Source organism: Schistocerca piceifrons, chromosome 3 (assembly GCF_021461385.2).
Source record: "Schistocerca piceifrons isolate TAMUIC-IGC-003096 chromosome 3, iqSchPice1.1, whole genome shotgun sequence".
In the NCBI taxonomy this organism is placed as follows: Eukaryota; Metazoa; Arthropoda; class Insecta; order Orthoptera; family Acrididae; genus Schistocerca; species Schistocerca piceifrons.
Genome location: NC_060140.1, coordinates 145,327,409 through 145,346,611, shown reverse-complemented (window position 1 = coordinate 145,346,611; position 19,203 = coordinate 145,327,409). Strand labels below are relative to the sequence as shown.

The following is a 19,203-nucleotide window of genomic DNA, read 5'->3' as shown; positions in this document are numbered from 1 at the left end:
TACTAAATTTCCCCATCTTTCTAGCTGATATATGAGTAAGGAAGAATGTGTGTGTGTGTGTGTGTGTGTGTGTGTGTGTGTGTGTGTGAGCGTGTGCATGTGCGTGTATTTGTTAGCATGCAATACTATTACATAAATATTTCAAAACAGAAGTATGGGAAGCAAGCTGACAAAAGATAATTATTATAGATAAAAAATAACAAATATAAAATGATAATAATAATAATAATAATAATAATAATAAGACGAAGAAGAAGAAGAAGAAGAAAAAGAAAAAGATGAAGAAGGAGAATTAAATCATACTTCTGCAAATCATACAATGTGAAGTAATGCTGTTTAAAGCTGATTCATACACTCATTACCGTAGTAACCAAGTAATATGCGAAACCTATCCAAGTAACACAAATATGGCTTTATTCATAAACCTCTAAACAATAATCGAAATAAGCCTCTCGTGACTCAACATTTAACAAGACAAAATAATCATACAGAAGTCACAATGTAAGTGATACACAGAACAGCTACTGTCAGTGGTACAAACTAAAAACACAGTGAGCGTGAGTCAGCACTGCTCCGTGTGTATATTATATAGGTGCGAGTCACCAGTAGGTAGTTTAGCAAGAGTAATAGAAGGCAGATTTCAGACTACCTAACAGATCAAAACGAAAATTTCTGTTCCGACACTGACAATGTTGAGTGTTTATGGAAAAAGTTCAAGGCAATCGTAAAATGCGTTTTAGACAGGTACGTGCCGAGTAAAACTGAAGGATGGGAAAAACCCACCGTGGTACAACAACAAAGTTAGGAAACTACTGCGAAAGCAAAGAGAGCTTCACTCCAAGTGTAAACGCAGCCAAAACCTCTCAGACAAACAGAAGCTAAACGTTGTCAAAGTTAGCGTAAGGAGGGCTATGCGTGAAGCGTTCAATGAATTCGAAAGTAAAATTCTATGTACCGACTTGACAGAAAATCCTAGGAAGTTCTGGTCTTACGTTAAATCAGTAAGTGGCTCGAAACAGCATATCCAGACACTCCAGGATGATGATGGCATTGAAACAGAGGATGACACGCGTAAAAATGAAATACTAAACACCTTTTTCCAAAGCTGTTACACAGAGGAAGACAGCACTGCAGTTCCTTCTCTAAATCCTCGCACAAACGAAAAAATGGCTGACATCGAAATAAGTGTCCAAGGAATAGAAAAGCAACTGGAATCACTCAATAGAGGAAAGTCCACTGGACCTGACAGGATACCAATTCGATTCTACACAGAGTACGCGAAAGAACTTGCCCCCCTTCTAACAGCCGTGTACTGCAAGTCTCTAGAGGAACGGAGGGTTCCAAATGATTGGAAAAGAGCACAGGTAGTCCCAGTCTTCAAGAAGGGTCGTCGAGCAGATGCGCAAAACTATAGACCTATATCTCTGACGTCGATCTGTTGTAGAATTTTAGAACATGTTTTTTGCTCGAGTATCATGTCGTTTTTGGAAACCCAGAATCTACTATGTAGGAATCAACATGGATTCCGGAAACAGCGATCGTGTGAGACCCAACTCACTTTATTTGTTCATGAGACCCAGGGGAATATTAGATACAGGCTCCCAGGTAGATGCTATTTTTCTTGACTTCCGGAAGGCGTTCGATACAGTTCCGCACTGTCACCTGATAAACAAAGTAAGAGCCTACGGAATATCAGGCCAGCTGTGTGGCTGGATTGAAGAGTTTTTAGCAAACAGAACACAGCATGTTGTTATCAATGGAGAGACGTCTACAGACGTTAAAGTAACCTCTAGTGTGCCACAGGGGAGTGTTATGGGACCATTGCTTTTCACAATATATATAAATGACCTAGTAGATAGTGTCGGAAGTTCCATGTAGCTTTTCGCGGATGATGCTGTAGTATACAGAGAAGTTGCAGCATTAGAAAATTGTAGCGAAATGCAGGAAGATCTGCAGCGGATAGGCACTTGGTGCAGGGAGTGGCAACTGTCCTTTAAAATAGACAAATGTAATGTATTGCGAATACATAGAAAGAAGGATCCTTTATTGTATGATTATATGATAGCGGAACAAACACTGGTAGCAGTTACTTCTGTAAAATATCTGGGAGTATGCGTGCGGAGCGATTTGAAGTGGAATGATCATATAAAATTAATTGTTGGTAAGGCGGGTACCAGGTTGAGGTTCATTGGGAGAGTGCTTGGAAAATGTGGTCCATCAACAAAGGAGGTGGCTTACAAAACACTCGTTCGACCTATACTTGAGTATTGCTCATCAGTGTGGGATCCGTACCAGATCGGTTTGACGAAGGAGATAGAGAAGATCCAAAGAAGAGCGGTGCGTTTCGTCACAGGGTTATTTGGTAACCGTGATAGCGTTACGGAGATGTTTAATAAACTCAAGTGGCAGACTCTGCAAGAGAGGCGCTCTGCATCGCGGTGTAGATTGCTCGCCAGGTTTCGAGAGGGTGCGTTTCTGGATGAGGTATCGAATATATTGCTTCCCCCTACTTATACCTCCCGAGGAGATCACGAATGTAAAATTAGAGAGATTAGAGCGCGCACGGAGGCTTTCAGACAGTCGTTCTTCCCGCGAACCATACGCGACTGGAACAGGAAAGGGAGGTAATGACAGTGGCACGTAAAGTGCCCTCCGCCACACACCGTTGGGTGGCTTGTGGAGTATAGATGTAGATGTAGTAGAGACTGTGCCATGTGCATGATTTCTACAGGCAGCCTCTAGTTAATGGCTCGTGCTAACACAGTTGGCAGTTGATCAAATACACATGTGCGGCAACACACTAATCCTTGGTGCGCTCTCACTCACATGCAAAAGTAACCGGTTGCAGCACATATCTCTCTCATGTGAAGAGGTTGCCCAGGCAAAGGAGGAGATGCCAGTGGCCTGACGTATCCATTGGATCCAGAGGGGCACCATCCAGTCCCTATGGAGGGGCTGGGACGATGTGCTGGGCGGGCACCAAAGCGTAGGGCTGGAATGCACGGAGATGCGGGCACACACGAGGGTGGTGAGCCCACGTGGCACCTGATGACAGCACCAGGGAGGAAGGAGCATCACCATATCTGCATCGTCATCAGCAAGTAGCTCCCAGTACAGAGGAGATGGGGCTGGACCCATGAGCGACAATTGGCCGACGCGGTGACGATGAGGGGTCCAGTGGACATGGTCCGAATGGAACATCAGGATGTGGCAACAGATTCAGGCTAGAGAGACCTGCATCCAGCACCAGAAAGCTGGAGGAGGCAGCCAATGGAATGGGAGCACCTCCACAGCAAGTGATGACAGGCTCAAAGTGGAGGGCAGCAGGGCGTCAGTGGCACTGGGGGCTGCACATATGAACCTGTAGCTTCTGGCGGCAAGTGGAGGTGTAGCTGATTAAAGTAGAATGCCTATAGCGTGCTGGCTGTATGGATGACACAAAGATGGCATCTCTGGCAGTGGAAAACAGTGGCTGGTATCCACTTGGGCCGGCGACCAAACCCTTGTGCCCACACTAGCAATCTCAACATGAAGCAGGCAGACGAATTCAACTGCAGGTGCGGTGCAGGCTGCGGGAGGTGAAGGAGTGTGCGTGGTTGCCGACTGTGAAGCAATTCAGCTGGTCTCAGCTCCCTCATAGGCGTGAAATGGCAGGTGCTCAGAAAACTAAGAAGGCGTCCTCCTAGCGACATATCCACAAACTTTTTTATTTGAGACTCGCACATACATACTAGCTGTTCTGCCTCACCATTTAGTTGATGGTGGAATGGTGGAGCACTGAAATTACGAATGCAGTGACAGGAACAAAACAATTGAAAGGTCTGAGAAACAAACAGGGGCCCCATTATCAGTAAGTAAGGTACAAGGTAACTCCTTAATACAAAAAAAACCCTCAATAGTGTACTAATTGTGACCTCAGCCGACATCGATGCACACCACAGAATGTAAGAAAACCAGGAAAATGCATCCACAATGAAGGGCCAATGGGAATCAAGAAGGGACCACAAAGTCTACATGAATGCGTTCACACGGCTGGCATGGAGTGGAACGGGGGGACAGAGAGACCCTGGAAGCTGTCTATTGCCCAGATACATTGCCCCAAAGCCGCTATAAAAATGACATTTTGCCATCAATGTTTCCTAGCTACCAGCTAAGTGTGCCAAACTTCCATACGGCCTGATGGAGGAGGTGTAGAACCTCGTGCCATCACATGGCGGGAATGAGTACTCTTCCACGGACAACAGCATAACATCGTTAAAAACACACAGGTGATACCTTAAGGAAAAATACAGGCCCAGGGGGTCTGAAGCCCGACCCGGTGGTTTATCTGGCCAGCCCTGTTGAATAAACTGAACCACCTGGCAGAGAACCGAGTCGGCGACAATGGCAGCTGCTACGTGCGAGCTGGCAATTGGGAAACCCTCCACCACGTCCTGCATTTCAGTATCAAATTGGTGGAAGCAAAACAATTCTCCACAATTAAAGTCAGAATCAGACCCTACAGGAAGGCAGGACAAGGTATCCGCATTGGCATGTTTAGATGTAGGTGGTGTGCTGCCTTTCGAGGCAAGGAACCATGAAGGTACAAGGAAACCTAAGGTTTATGGTCAGTAATTAGGTGAAACTTAGAGAGAGAGTGAGAAAGAAAGGGGGAGAGAGAGAGAGAGAGAGAGAGAGAGAGACTAAAGAAAAAACATGAAATTTCTGGAGAGCATAGACTATGACAAGTGCTTCTTTTTCTACCCAAGAGTAATGCTGCTGGGCGGGAACAAGAGATTCAGAGGCGAAGCACAAGGTCATTGACAGCTGTTAGTGTATCAATGCACTAGGACTGTGTTGGGGCTGTAATGTAGGGCATTAATCACCAAAACTATGAGCTGGTCAGGAAAGAATGTAGCTACACAAGGAATGCAATGGGTGGACCAATGTGGCTGCAACAGGCAGGAATTTTTGGTAGTATGCTACCCTCCCTAAGAAGGGTCGAAGCTCCTTTTTAGATGAGGGGAGGTATGGTCTAGAAAAGGACAAAATCCATCACGTGAGACCTCAAACCCCAAATACACAATAGCAGGTTTAAATAGATTTCGTGAGGTTACTCCGTAGGCCTGTGAACCATAGGTCAGAAAACGTGGGCAATTTTTTCAACTGATTGGCCGTGGAGGAGTCCTTGACAACCACACTATCCACATAATTAAAGCAACCCAAGACAGGCATAGTCAATTTCTCTAAATCATTGTAAAATAGCAGGGGCACTAGCCACACCAAGAGTAAGGTGCAAATATTAAGAGAGACCAAAAGGAGTATTCAAAACCGAAACTCACTGAGACTCTTCCTTCACAGGAACCTGCAGATGCGCTTCAGACAAATCAATTTTAGAAAGTACTGGCCATTTGATATTTTCACCAACTGTTCCTTCTGGCATGGAAGAGGTTAACTATCTACAAATGACAGCGCATTGGCAGTAGTACTGAAATCACTGATGGCTTCCAAACTACAACTAGTGGAGACAACAATTCACTAGCCGTAACAGGATGCATCACCCCAAGAGATGGACATCTGTGCAATTCTTCTTTCACCTGATCTTTCAGGGCAACAGGAATAGGGTGCGCACAGCAGAAACTAGGCCGAGTCATGGATTTGAAATGAATAAGAGCAGGAAAATTTGTAGGAGACCACATACCCTTCCAAAAACAAGTCCAAAAACTCCTCACACAGTGTTTCCAATTGAGAACACAGTACCTGATTGGATACAAGGTGAACTGCATTGGTGATGTTGTTGTGATATTCAGTCCTGAGACTGGTTTGATGCAGCTCTCCATGCTACTCTATCCTGTGCAAGCTTCTTCATCTCCCAGTACCTACTGCAGCCTACATCCTTCTGAATCTGCTTAGTGTATTCATCTCTTGGTCTCCCTCTACGATTTTTACCCTACACGCTGTCCTCCAATACTAAATTGGTGATCCCTTGATGCCTCAGAACGTGTCCTACCAACCAATCCCTTCTTCTAGTCAAGTTGTGCCACAAACTCCTCTTCTCCCCAATCCTATTCAATACCTCTTCATTAGTTATGTGACCTACCCATCTAATCTTCAGCATTCTTCTGTATCACCACATTTTGAAAGCTTCTATTCTCTTCTTGTCCAAACTATTTATCGTCCATGTTTCACTTCCATACATGGCTACACTCCATACAAATACTTTCAGAAATGATTACCTGACACTTAAATCTATACTCGATGTTAACAAATTTCTCTCATTCAGAAACGCTTTCCTTGCCATTGCCAGTCTACATTTTATATCCTCTGTACTTCGACAATCATCAGTTATTTTGCTCCCCAAATAGCAAAACTCCTTTACTACATGAAGTGTCTCATTTCCTAATCTAATTCACTCAGCATCACCCGACTTAATTCAACTACATTCCATTATCCTCGTTTCTCTTTTGTTGATGTTCATCTTATATCCTCTTTTCAAGACACTATCCAGGTCCTTTGCTGTCTCTGACAGAATTACAATGTCATCGGCGAACCTCAAAGTTTCTATTTCCTCTCCATGGATTTTAATACCTACTCCGAATTTTTCTTTTGTTTCCTTTACTGCTTGCTCAATATACAGATTGAATAACATAAGGGAGAGGTTACAACCCTGTCTCACTCCCTTCCCAACCACTGCTTCCCTTTCATGTCCCTTGACTCTTATAACTGCCATCTGGTTTCTGTACAAATTGTAAATAGCCTTTCGCTCCCTGTATTTTGCCCCTGCCACCTTTAGATTTTGAAAGAGAGTATTCCAGTCAACACTGTCAAAAGCTTTCTCTATATCTACAAATGTTAGAAACATAGGTTTGCCTTTCCTTAATCTAGCTTCTAAGATAAGTTGTAGGGTCAGTATTACCTCACGTGTTCCAATATTTCTACGTAATCCAAACTGATCTTCCCTGAGGTTGGTCTATACCAGTTTCTCCATTCGTCAGTAAAGAATTCACATAAGTTTTTTGCAGCCGTGACTTATTAAACTGATAGTTCAGTAATTTTCACATCTGTCAACACGTGCTTTCTTTGGGATTGGAATTATTATATTCTTCTTGAAGTCTGAGGGTATTTCCTCTGTCTCAGACATGAAGTCAATACCGTCACTGAGCGATAGCGATAGAAATGTTACCAATGATGGTGCCACTAAAGCGGAGTTACTAAATACAGTTTTCTGTAATTCCTTTACAAAAGAAGATGAAGTAAATATTCCAAAATTCGAAACCAGAACAGCTGTTAGCATGAGTGACATAAAAGTAGGTGTCTAGGTATCTTAGGTGTTGTGAAACAACTCAAATCACTTAAAGGCAAGTCTTCTGGTCCAGATGGTATACCAATCAGGTTTCTTTCAGAGTATGCAGACACAATAGCGCCTTTCTTAGCAATAATATACAACCGCTTATTTGACGAAAGGCCTGTTCCTAAAGACTGGAAAGTAGCACAGGTCACACCAATATTCCAGAAAGGAAATAGGAGTAACCCATTGAATTCCAGTCCCATATCATTTACCTCAATTTGCAGTAAGATTTTGGAGCATATACTGTAATCTAACATTATCAATCACCTTGAAGAAAATGACTTATTGATACATAACCAACGCGGATTCAGTAAATATTGTTCTTGTGCAACACAGCTAGCTCTTTATTCCCATGAAGTAATGAGCGCTGTCACAAGGAATCTCAGATCAATTCCATATTCCTAGATTTCCAGAAGGCTTTTGATACCGTTCCTCACAAGTGACTATTAATCAAACTGCGTGCATATGGATTATCGTCTCAGTTGTGTGACTGGATTCGTGATTTACTCTCAGAGAGGTCACAGTTCGTAGAGATAGACGGTAAACCATCGAGTAGAACAGAAGTGATATCTGGCGTTCCGCAAGGTAGTGTCATAGGCCCTCTGCTGTTCCTGATTTATGTAAATGATCTAGGTGATAATCTGAGCACCCCCTTAGATTGTTTGCATATGACACTATAATTTACCATCCAGTAAAATCATCAGACGATCAATTCCAATTACAAAATGATCTAGAGAGAATTTCTGTATGGTGCGAAAAGTGGCAATTGGCACTAAACAAAGAAAAGTGCGCGGTCATCCGCGTGGATACTACAATAAATCCAATAAATTTTGGGTATACGATAAATCTCACAAATCTAATGGCTGTCAATTCAACTAAATACCAAGGAATTACAATTATGAGCAACTTAAATTGGAAACACCACATAGATAATATTGTGGGAAAGGCAAAACAAAGAATGCGCTTTGTTGGCAGAACACTTAGAAGATGTGACAAACTCACTAAAGAGACCTCCTACATAACACTTGTCCGTCCTCTGCTGAAATATTGCTGCATGATGTGGGATCCTTACCAGGTAGGATTGACAGAGGACATCGAAAAAGTGCAAAGAAAGGCAGTTCATTTTGTGCCATCGTGAAATAGGGGTGAGAGTGTCACTGATATGATATGCAAGTTGGGGTGGCAGTCACTGAAACAAAGACTGTTTTCTTTGCAGCGATGTCTATTTACGAAATTTCAATAACCAACTTTCTCTTCCGAACGCAAAAATATTTTGTTGACACTCACCTATGTAGGGAGAAATGATCATCATAATAAAATAAGAGAAATCAGGGCTCGAACGGAAAGATTTAGGTGTTCCTTTTCCCCACGCACCATTCAAGAGTGGAATGGTAGAGAAGTAGTATGAAAATGGTTCGATGAACCCTCTGCCAGGCACTTAAGTGTGAATTGCAGAGTAACCATGTAGATGTAGATGTTAATAAGTGGTCCCAAGTCATGTCCAAAAATTACCCCTTAATCATCAAAGAAGCATCTTGGCCTGACTTATCATCCATGCATTGAGGGTTAAATACTTCACTGTGCTGTTGGTGGACTCTGTACCTTGCATCATTTGAAAAAGAGGTAAAATCTTAATGTGTCGGACCACATTAAGATTTCTGTCAGTTACTGTCTGGTTCCCTCGTTTGCAGCTTTTTGGGCTTCTGTGACTAATGGCCTTTTGTGAGGTACACAATTCCAAGTGTCCATCACACGTTGTTCCTTTTGCAGTATTCACTGGTTTAGATAGACCTACATTGAGTCACAGCAGCAATTCCTGTCTGGTTCAAAACTGACTGTCATTAACAATGCTTGACACTACTATCTGGCCCATGTTGGCTGGAATCTTTTTACAACAACTGTTCTTAGGTCGTGGCTGCAAATGGTACACCATTCATTGTAGACACATCGTACAAACTGCGTCAACACTCCAAAAAAATTGGACACCTTCATCCACCATGGGGTCGTGGGCATGTCCAAATCTGACAGCTGCTTTCTGCAATTCTATAAGCTATCCACATCAGTCTAACTTACAGCGCTGATTTTGAATGATCGACTGACCTACAACACCACTTCAATGCCAAGACTTATGTCACTGGTACAGTGTCACATGTTCGCCTGGTGTCAGTTTTACACCCTCTGGATCACTACAAAGTGGCCAGTGTGCACTTTTAATGGGGTGACTCATATTTTGCCCAGTAACCTTATTTGGGACACTGTGGTGAATAGCCCGGACAATGAGATGTATGAAGACCAACATTTCCAAATTATAGATTGGGCAGGGAAAGTTCTGGTACAATGTAGTTGCAAAGGTAGGTGTGTGTGTGTGTGTGTGTGTGTGTGTGTGTGTGTGTGTGTGTGTCGCTGGAACTGAAATTATGGCTGTTACATAACAAACTTATATTTGTTTGGAATTTCACTTCTGAATACTACCAGCCCTTTGATAATTCACAATAACAAGATATCAGATCTGACAAGTTGCAGTCTGAGCAGCCAATTTTCAAAGTATAAAATTAAAATAATTAAAACTGTAATAAAATGACTGGTAAGTGAACTTACAGCATCAAATTTATCCCAAGCTGCATAATCATATGAAGGAATTTTTTTAGGTTTGTCCTGTTTCCTGTTATCTTCTGTTTCTGTATGGGTACCTGTTGAACTTCGCTTTACTTTAGACCGGACTGGAGTAGCATCCTAGAAAAAGAAGGAAATATTTGCTGGCAATAGAAAATAAAACTGAGAATCTAAGACATTTACAGAATGTTTATTCAACATGACACCCACAGAGCTCACTCAACTGATGACCAGCACTCAAATGTGGCAGTTATGATAAGAGGATGGCAGAAACATTCAGAGAGTACTACATTCAGCTGAAATGAACAACTGTGTACAAAAAGCTTGATTCAAAGTAAAGGCTATAGCCATATCGAGCTTACAATTGTGCCAAGTTTGACAGTGTATTTAATGATAAAGGGGCCTTGCAGAGAAAGCCCACCATTAGACTGAACACCACTAGCATACAGAGGAAAGTAACAACAGGATACCTAGGGACACACCTCAACAAACGACTGACATTCAACAAGTACATAAGACTTATAACTGTAAAAGCAACAAGATTAATGCACAAAGTCACTGCGCTGAACTCAACTAGCTACAGACTGCCTTTGCAGACACTGCAAATGTATCATACAGCCCTCTTTGAATCTGTAAAGTGTTTCGCAGCAAGTGCCTGGGCACATCGACTGTCACTCATGACTCAAAAAACCATTGTGAGGTGTGGATAAAGAGGTGTATTGCTCAAAATATTAAGGGCATTAGGGGCATTTGGCACTACATCCATCGAAGCCCTATGCATTGTACTTGCAACATACCCTATTGACATAACCATCAGACACGAGCTGCACTGTACTGGCTCAAAAGAGAAAGACTCGATAAAGTATATGAGATAACAAGGGAGCATATTGCAGAAAAATGCCAATTAAATCTTTGGAAGGGGGATGGTTGGGGCTCAGACACATTGACCCAAGCCGTGGTATGGTATACCTCCTGAAGGGCCATGACCCTTACCCTACACACCTGCACTACTTTTGCCTTAGCCGAAGTGATTTTTGTGAATGTGGGCGATATGAATCTCCCGAACACATAACATTAAAATCGTGTACACACACACACACACACACACACACGCACACGCACACGCACACGCGCGCACGCGCAAGCCTGACACCAGAAATCTAAGACATAGGGCAAGCTTTAAGAGACCCAAATAATTGGAACATACTTAACAAATCACTGATGAAATATCGATAGTGCTACACAAGACTTCTAAGCAGCAATGACCTTTTACAGGAACACAATCCGAAACACACACTACTCCATAACATGATGCATGGGACAGCAGAGATACAAACACTGATATGGAAACAAATAAACATATAGATACTGATGATATGAATACTCCGATATCACCAGATACATATAAGGCATAGTAGCAGATCACTCGACTTCAACAATACTACAGATAATACAAACATGGAATTTAGAAATAAGTTAGCATAGAAATAAAACAACGGATTTTCCTGTTTGTACAAGTACAGCAAGGACTTATTTAGTTCTTTGGATCATTATTTGCAAACATGTAAATATATAGTTTGTAAAATGTGTAAGATGCAAACTGTAAAATGTGAACTTTGTAAAATTGTGCATAAACATTCATATGCAGTATAATAAAATATAAATACACATACACAAACGCACAACATAGAGACGAAGCACCCTATGGCGAGGTGAGGCTTCAGGTCATCTCTCGAGGCTCCTCTCCTGCTTATGGCACAGTTAAGTGGAGGAAGCAATTGTAGTAACAAATAATACTGTCATACCTCATACACAACTCACGTAGAGTTAACATCACAACATACATACGTATAGTAGTACCTCTAGTAGAATAAAATAAGCTAATTCAGGTGAAACAGGCTTGAAGTATTTACCAAAGCCCTCCCACTTCAAATAGCTAGGCAAGGGAACCACTTTTGCTATGCCCCTTCATGTATTATTTTCTTCTTAAGAAAAAGTAATTTTATTTTCCAATTGTACTTATGTATTCTGTGGTCTTTTTTGCTTTGCTTTTATTTTTTAACTAACAATTTAATTGTATGAAAAACAAGAAAAGTACTAAAAGCCTGGAAACTGTATAGTTTGTTGTAGCAAAGACCCATTATAGTTACCAAAATGGTGGGTCACTCTGTGACGTTAATAAATAAATAAAGAATTCAAAATACCCTACCTTTGTATGTTCACTGTGAAATGGTAGCTACCTTCAACTGAGCTTGCATAGGTCGCAACTATACTACTACATCAATAGGCTAGTAAGGTTGTTGAGTAGTATAAAGACTGTGTTTTCACTTTAAAAAAAGTGAAAACAAGACGAAAGATTTATCTTTGCTGTACTAACATCAAGCACAAAAACTTCCAGTGTGGATATAATGAGCAGGAATATCAAAACACCGAAAGACCGAACTGAGTTTCTTGACTAATTCCACTGAAAATATTAATATTAATGTTAAATATTAGTAACTGATGCAAGTAGAGATCGGATTTTTACATATTTGCACACTGCATTCCTTGACAGTTACACGTATGCATGTAAGGAATAAATTCATTCCAAGTTGTAAGGAATTTACTACTGAAGTTTTATAGGGTGTATAAATGAATATATAAGGGGTTAATGAATATGTTTAACTAATTTATGCATATATTTTACTTCTTCAACAATTATTCTCGAAACACAAATATTTCACCATGATATTTTAAGAGGAAGGGAAACACCAAAGCAAATTTTTTTACTGCTCTGTTTGTGTAGAAGAGCTGTTATTTATCAAATATCTAAATCCATAAAAGTGTCAGGAAATGAGAAGAACATAGCTATCAACAATGAGTGGTTCCTTTATAAAGTATAAAAAAGTGAGACCCCAAATTACACCCCCGATCTTACTACTTTTCAACAAACTAATTCTTTTCAGGTAATACAAGAAATAAGAGACAATCTTGATGGCTCAAGCTTGTGGTTGTCTGTAAATGAAACAACCAACGTATGTATAAAATTTACTGCTGATGTCACTGTGGGAAAAATGATGAAATGAACCAAGAACATCCCATCTCTTTTTCTCCAAGGTACTGAAAGAAACAAACCATTCAATGATTGCCAAGGTCGTTCGTGATGCATAGGTGCAACAGCATGCAAGATTTAGGCTGCTAAAGTTTTGCAGGTATTTTATCTTAAAGCAGTTCGTATGATTTGTTTAGTACATACTCTTCACCAGCTGGCAGAGGAAACTCAGGCAAATTTTCCAGAAGTGCCTTAATTTCCTCCATGAAAAAAGTGTCTGTTAAGGTGCCATCAAGAATGAAGTTATTTACTGATATGATGGAAGATACTCATTTACCCCCAGAGCCAATCATCAAGAGATGGCGAACATGACTGAAGCAGCTCTATATTATAGAGATAATTTAGAATATGTGAAAAAGGTGCTTGATGTGATGTACAAAAATGAAGCAGTGCAAGTATCCCTGCTGCAGTTAGTGCTTGCAATGAGAAGAGTATTCAGAGTAAATTAGTGTTTATTAAGACATATTTTAATAAACTCATAGCTATAATCACACTCTTTTTCTTATCATTTATTCTGCACTAGCAGGGTCTGCTTGTTGACACATCTGTCTATATTTGGGTCTGGCAAGGGCATCTTCATATGTGGCATTGATAAATTCCAAACACTTCTTGACACAGTCCATCTATCGTGTCTTAGGTCTGCTTTACTGCACATCACGTGTCTGTATCATCTTAACCTGCTTTCCCGTAGTTTGTCTGAGACGGCTGCAACTCCAAGTCGCTGCCAAACATTGACGTTTGTTGCATGGTCAAATCAGATAAGCCAAAGGGACCATCAGAGCATTTGCATTTTCATCATGTGGAGAGCCTGCTCATGCTTCGTTGTCGTTGACCAACATTCTGACCTATCAAGTGTGACTGGGCATACTACAGTCCTATAAACCATTGACTTAAGGCATAAAGACATACGGTGATCACACAAGACGCCAGTCGCCTGGCACCATTTCATCCAGACTGTGTTAACACAGGCACGGACATCTGGAAGACTTTTACTATCTTTTCCACTGACTTTGATGGTCCCATCAGTTTGAATACCACACTCCAAGTAGTCTTCTTGGTATTCAGTTGGAGGCCAAACCTGCGAAGTCATTGATTCCATTGCTGCTGAGTCTGCTCCTGGAGATCTTCATGGTGTTTGCCTGCCAACAAAACAATATCAGCGTATAGGAGTGACCAAGGGTGGGGTGACCGTAAGTCGTACATCACAGTGACCATACAGAGGATAAATAGTAGGGGTAACACTACTGAACCTTGATGTACTCAGACACTGTAGTAAAAGTGGGTGATGTTCCCACTGTACATCGGACATTACTGGAGACATTTTGATATAGCAGTTGGACCCGTCAGACAAAAGCTTCACGAACACTGAGAGACCATAATGCACGTCAAATACGTTGATGTGGGACACGGTCAAAGACCTTTTTGAGACCTACGAATGACATATGAGTATCCTTGTTTTTCTCATGGTGTTTTACACTAAGTAACTGAGTGGCATGAATGGCACCTGTAGTTCCACTTCCTTTGATAAGCCTGCATTGATTTGGAGTGATACAAACAATTGCACGGAGCCCCTGGAGTCTATAACACGCTCAAAGCAGTAAAATTGGTCGGTACTGTGAGCATTCTGTCGCATCACCTTTCCCCGCCCAGATTGGCTGTGTAACACTAGTTGTCCAGACTGTTGGGACTATATCCTCATCAATGATTCTGCTGAAGTGGACAGTACAAATTGTGGCAACTTTGTGGCCAAGGATCCTCCATACTTCCACTGGAATGTCATCAGGGCCAGTAGCCTTCCCATTTTTCGACTTCTTAACCACTTCCTTGAACTCCTGGATGCTAATTGGTAGTACAGGTCCAGCAACTGGATCAGCAATCAGTATTGGGGGATGGTCAAATTTCTCATAGCTGATTTTGGAGAACTAATCACTTCATCTGCGGAGAATGTTGACTGTGTCTCGAAGGAGTCAATGGTCTTGTCCTTTATGTCTCTGACATGGCCAATGTCCAGAGTGGCTTGGTGGCGTGCTTTGGCAAGGTGATAAATTTTATTTACTCCTTCTGTTGTGTCTAGTTCATCATAAATATGGCGATAGTAAGATGATTTGACTGCTGCAAGTGCTTTCTTGGCAGCCAATTTTTGCTTCTTGTGGTGTTGTATATCTTCATTAATGCAGAACTGGGACCATACTTTGAAATATTTCTTCTTCTACCTCACAGCTGCATGCGTGTCTTCATTCCATCATAAGACTTCTTTATTGGTTGCTCATTTGCTGTACAGTGGGCTTGGCTAGTGATGCTGTTCCATATGCCTTCTACTGGCTGGTCCGTTGTTGGGGAAATTTTTTTTTTTTTTTTTTGGAGGGGGGGGGGGGGGGGGGGGCGCACAACTACAGTGGTCATTAGTGCCCAGACTAGGTTATGAATGCACTGAGAGGCACAAGGTTAAAACAGCAACTAAAAAGGACAACACTATAAAAGACACATTAACAGGCAAGGGATTAAAAGAAAACGGCATAATCAAATGTCCTTAGACAGGTTTGTCAAGTGGATAAAACGAAGAACGCGAGCAGCTGCTCCTGGGTCATCCGCTAAAGTGGCATCCAGAGTGCATGGCTGGCCAAGATCAATGCGCAGTGTATTAAAATTCGGACAGGACGTTAAAATGTGGCGTACCGTCAGCAATTGCCCACATGGCAGAACGGCGCCGGCGCAGCCGTCAGCAGATGGCGATGGCTGAACCAGCAGTGTCCAATTCGTAACCAGGCCAAAACGACCTCCTCCCGCCGAGAAGGGGGTGAAGAGGTCGTCCAAGGTGTGGGGAGAGGTTTCAAGACCCGAAGCTTGTTGTCAGCTTGCGAGCAGCTGAGTTGGACACTTTCTCTTTGACCTGAACTTCCTGTATACAGCATTCATCCTTGTAGATGGGACAGTCACGGGAGGACGCTGCATGGTCACCCTGACAGTTGACGCAACGAGGAGACGGAGGTGGACAGTCACCCTCATGGGCGTCCCTGCCACAAGTGACACATTTAGCCGCATTAGAACAAGACTGGCGGGTGTGATTAAAACGCTGACACTGGTAGCAGCGCGTAGGTGCCGGGACATAGGGGAGAACAGAAATAACCTCATAGCCCGCTTTGATATGCGACGGCAGCTGAACGCTATCAAAGGTCAAGAAAAGTGTCCAGGTTGGTACAAGGTCATTGTCGACCTTTTTCATGATCCTATGGACAGCCGTCACGCCCTGCTCAGCGAGGAAAGACTGAATCTCCTCGTCAGTCAATCCGTCGAGTGATCTAGTATATACCACACCACGCGACAAATTCAAAGTGCGGTGAGCCTCCACCCGGACAGGGAACGCGTACAGGAGTGTGGCCCGAAGCAGTTTTTGTGCCTGAAAGGCGCTCTCAGTTTCTAACAACAAGGTACCGTTACGCATCCTGGTACAAGACTTGACAGGTCCAGCTATGGCATCTATACCCTTCTGAATAATGAAAGAGTTGACAGGTGAAAAATCCGTTCCGTCCTCAGATCTACAAACTACGAGGAACTTTGGGGCAGGCGGTAGTACTTTTGTCACTGGCGGCTGGTCAAGTTTCTGTTTTTGGGCAGAAGTCGAGAGAGAAGAAGAAGAGAAATCCATTGCGGAGGAATCCCCCCATGATTGCCAGCGTCTCCAATGGCTCCTTCCTTGTGGGGACCCTCTCAGAGAGCACTCCCGCCTTAGGTAAATGTTTACACCTCAGGTTACACCTCCCGAGAAACGGACGGAGGGACCAATCGACATAGTCGGAAGGTGTCAGCTCAGGCAATCACCCCTCCCTGGGCCTGGCCTTTACCAGGGGGTACGTGCGTGCCTTACTTGTCTACCCAGGGCGGGGAATTATGCGTTACCCCGTCCCCGGCTACGCGTGGGTCGGCCTTCAGGCACGCACAGGGAGGAAAGAAGAAGAGGAAAAAAAAGGAGAGAGGGAGAGAAAGGACAGACTGTCTCAAATGCCGAGGCAGAGACCATAGGGTGGACAAGAAGGCAAGGAGAAGAAGGCAAGGTAAAAAGTAAGGAAGACAGTGAGAGAGGGAGAAGGACAAAGAAAGGAACCAAACAAAGGAAGGAAGAAACCAGAATAAGCAAGAAACCAAAATGACCACAAATGTAAGTCATGAAACCGTCCGTCTCCGGACGCAGGCGCAAACTACCCCCTTGAGGGGGAGGGACTCCTTTTAGTCATCTCTTACGACAGGCAGGAATACTTCGGGCCTATTCTAACCCCCGGACCCGCAGGGGGAATGATTTGGGTTGTGGATATTCAACTTCAGGCCCATAACAAGAGGCTGATGCTTGGGGGCAATTGATTCTGAGGGGATGACTTTTAAGTCAGTTACCTGCTTCACGTTGCGTCTTCCTGTAAGCGGATAATCAATTTGAGTCTTTTGCCCACCACTTGTATAGGTTATCAGATGTGTACGGCTCTGCTTGAAAAATGCAACCTCTTAGCAACAAATAATCTTGAACTAATAACAAGCATCAAAATGGGTACATGAATAAGTGAACATAGGGTCGTCATAGCGAGACTGAGTACCGTAACTCCAGAATCCTCCAAAAACAAAAGAAAAACACACCAACTCCAAAAAGCAGATAAAAATTCACAGGATGCTTTCCTGAGAGACTACCTCCTCTTCTTCCAAATTAACAATGTAAGTGTTGATAGATGTGGCTCAAACTCAAAGAAATAGTATTGACAGCAACTGAGAGATTCATATCAAATAAATTAACAAAATATGGAGCTGATCCCCCTTGGTACACAAAACAGGTCAGAACACTGTTGCAGATGAAAAAAGCATGCCAAATTCAAACAAACACAAAATCCCCAAGATTGGCAATCTTTAAAAGAAGCTCGAAATTTAGTGCGGACTTCAATTTGAGATGCTTATATTAGTTTCAACAACAAAACTTTGTCTTGAAATGAGACAGAAAATCCGAAGAGGTTCTGGTTGTATGGAAAACATGCTAGTGGCAAGGCAGAATCAACACCTTCTCTGCACAACAGCAATGAAAATACTATTAATGGTAGTGCTGCTAAAGCAGAATTACTAAACACAGTCTTCCGAAATTTCTTCACCAAAGGAGATACAGTAAATATGCCAGAATTCGAAACAAGAGCATCTGCCAACATGAGTAACATAGAACGAGATATCCTCAACGTAGTGAAGCAACTTAAATCACCGCACAGGTCACACAAATATTCAAGAAAGGCAATAGGAGTAAGCCACTAAACTCCAGGCCCATGTTACTAACATCAATTTGCAGCACGATTTTGGGACATATATTGTGTTCAAAAATTATGAAATTCCTAGAAGAGAACAGACTATTGAGACACAGTCAGCATATTTAGAAAACTTCTTTCTTGTGAAACACTACTAGCTCTACTCGCACGAAATGTTGAGTGCTCTTGACAAGGAATTTCAAATAGATTCCATATTCCTAGATTTCTAGAAGGCTTTTGACACCATACCTCACAAGCAGCTTGCAATCAAATTGCACAACTAAGGAATATCATCTCAGTTATGCAACTAGATTCATGATTTCATGTGAGAGAGGTCACAGTTCATAGCAAATGAAGGAAACTCATCGGATAAAACTGAAGGGATTTCTGGCATTCCCCTCAGTAGTGTGACAGGCCCTCTGCTGTTCCTTATCTATATAAATGGTCTAGGAGACAATAAATCTACAGACCATAAATTACATTCATACTTTGAAGTGCATGAAAGTCCAAGCTCTGCTCATCAGTAAAGGCAGTAGGAATGAGTTTCTATACCTTGTCATCTGCTGACTCTTCATGTAATAGTTGTTCTTTCCTCTTCATTTCTTCCTCCCAGTTTTTTAAATCCAACATATAGTTTTGTACATCCTGAGCATTATCACGAATCTGTTTTTGTAACACGATAGGATCCATCTCAACATGAAAAAACCTGTAAGGATCAATTACTCAGCACATACAACATGTGAATGTTCCTGTAAATGTGGTTTGTAAGCATTAATTATATATCTCACTTAATAATATATTCACTCTTTAAAACAATACAAATAAAACAGCATAAAACTACACCTAAGGTACATAGGCAGGTAGGTAGTTAACATCTTAAGAGAAAGTGGTACAGGATAACGACT

At 42.2% G+C, this 19,203-nt stretch overlaps 1 protein-coding gene across 3 annotated transcripts in view; it reads right to left on the bottom strand.

The window, feature by feature from the left end:
• Positions 1-19,203, bottom strand: part of LOC124787665 (RNA polymerase II-associated protein 3) — a 114,675-nt gene that overhangs the window by 64,423 nt on the left and 31,049 nt on the right. For 2 of the 3 annotated variants that reach the window (XM_047254479.1, XM_047254478.1), the window contains exons 2-3: positions 18,851-19,004; positions 9,926-10,060 (exon numbers count right to left, since the gene is read on the bottom strand). In XM_047254479.1, coding sequence (XP_047110435.1) covers positions 9,926-10,060; positions 18,851-18,988 — 273 coding nt within the window. In that variant the 5' untranslated portion in view covers positions 18,989-19,004. The remainder of the gene's footprint in view (positions 1-9,925; positions 10,061-18,850; positions 19,005-19,203) is intronic. The other variant, XM_047254480.1, reaches the window with a different exon arrangement.